Raw genomic sequence first — 1,445 nt, 5'->3', positions numbered from 1 at the left:
TCTACAGCACTTACTTCATTCATTTTACGAATCTTCCTCTTCATGTGGCCTCATCATCTCTCCTGAAAAAAGTAGGATCTTTTCTCTACAAAACCCACGAACACTACCCGAATTTCTAGTGGGCCCCAGCATTATACCATTCTGCACACAGTATCTTTACTTGGGAGCTCCAGTTCGAGTCCTTCCCACGACGCCAGCACGTCAACGTGTCCATCCCATTGTTCAGGAATTACTGACACGACTACAACGGCGCCTTGAACCCCTTCGCTGGTTAACCAACAATGTTGCTGGGGTCTCCATTCCCGTGGCCAGAAATATCTATACAGCTTTTATCCGTTCAGTAGTTGATTATCTATCTCCAACTCTTAGTCAACTCTCCAAGACAGCACTAGATCCCCTAGAAAAATTTCAGAATAAGGTAATGCGCTGCATTCTAGGATGCCCAATGTCCACTAGGATTGCTAACATGCAGCAGGAGCTTCGTCTCCTTCCTCTTGTGGAACGAATCTTTGCCAATGTAACATTCTTTACTGTCAAGTGTCTCCATTCCTCCAGTCTTGCTCCACATTATGCAGGCCTTATTAATATGTCACTTGACCCCGATTCTCGTCCCCCACAACTCCGACCAGGTGGCCGTGCTCTTATTAGGAATGTTTGCCGAGACCTTAGAAGATTGGATATTAATGTTCCCCAAGAGGAAGTTGACCATGGTCCTCCCCCGTGGCAAACTACTCCTGTAGCAGTTTCCTACACACCCACCTGTAGGAGGGACCTACCCTGCCAACAGAAACAACTAGCCCTAGAGGCCATTGACAAGGTAAGGTCTTCCATTCCTGCCTCTCACACCCTCTACGTTGACGGTTCTTTACAAATAGATGGAACTGCTGGCTGTGCTGTCTACTCTCCTACTATTGAACCACCGAATGAAGGATGGACTGGACGCCGTCTGCGGGACTGGTCAAGCTCTACCTCCTGTGAACTGCATGGGCTTCTAGATGCTGTTAGCCTACTATTAAGGACCAGAAGCAATGGACTAGTTATTTGTGACTCGCAGTCTGCCCTCTGTGCCCTCTCCTCCCCAAAGCCTGAGGCCCGTAGCCTAGTCAATAACATACTGCGCCATCTAGTCACGGCCATTAGACATGCACTTGTAATACATTTCCTATGGATTCCCTCGCATGTTGGAGTAGCAGCTAATGATGTTGTGGACCGTCTTGCCAAAGCTGCCTGTAGACTTGCCCTACCTGCGGCAGACGCCTCGCCAGCAACCCTCTCCCACTACAAGCGGAGGATACGTACTTCCGCTCAATTGTCAACCACTCGGCGCAGGAACGTCGAGCGGCCAGCGAGTGTGAGCATCCAGCACTACGACCACTTCGCCTCTCGTCCCTACAAGTACCGACGCCGCGGTCTGCTGGTAAGAAGACACAATGTGGTGGCTGCCC

General features: G+C 50.0%; 1 protein-coding gene across 1 annotated transcript in view; it reads left to right on the top strand.

Annotated features, from left to right (window-relative positions):
• Positions 1 to 1,445, top strand: part of LOC119592958 — a gene marked incomplete at its 3' end in the record, with an annotated part of 2,310 nt that extends 865 nt beyond the window's left edge. The window contains 1 exon segment of the mRNA XM_037941846.1: positions 8 to 1,445. Coding sequence (XP_037797774.1) covers positions 8 to 1,445 — 1,438 coding nt within the window.

The sequence above is a fragment of the Penaeus monodon genome, chromosome 31 (assembly GCF_015228065.2).
Source record: "Penaeus monodon isolate SGIC_2016 chromosome 31, NSTDA_Pmon_1, whole genome shotgun sequence".
NCBI classification, from domain to species: Eukaryota; Metazoa; Arthropoda; class Malacostraca; order Decapoda; family Penaeidae; genus Penaeus; species Penaeus monodon.
This window is presented reverse-complemented; position numbering and strand designations above follow the sequence as displayed.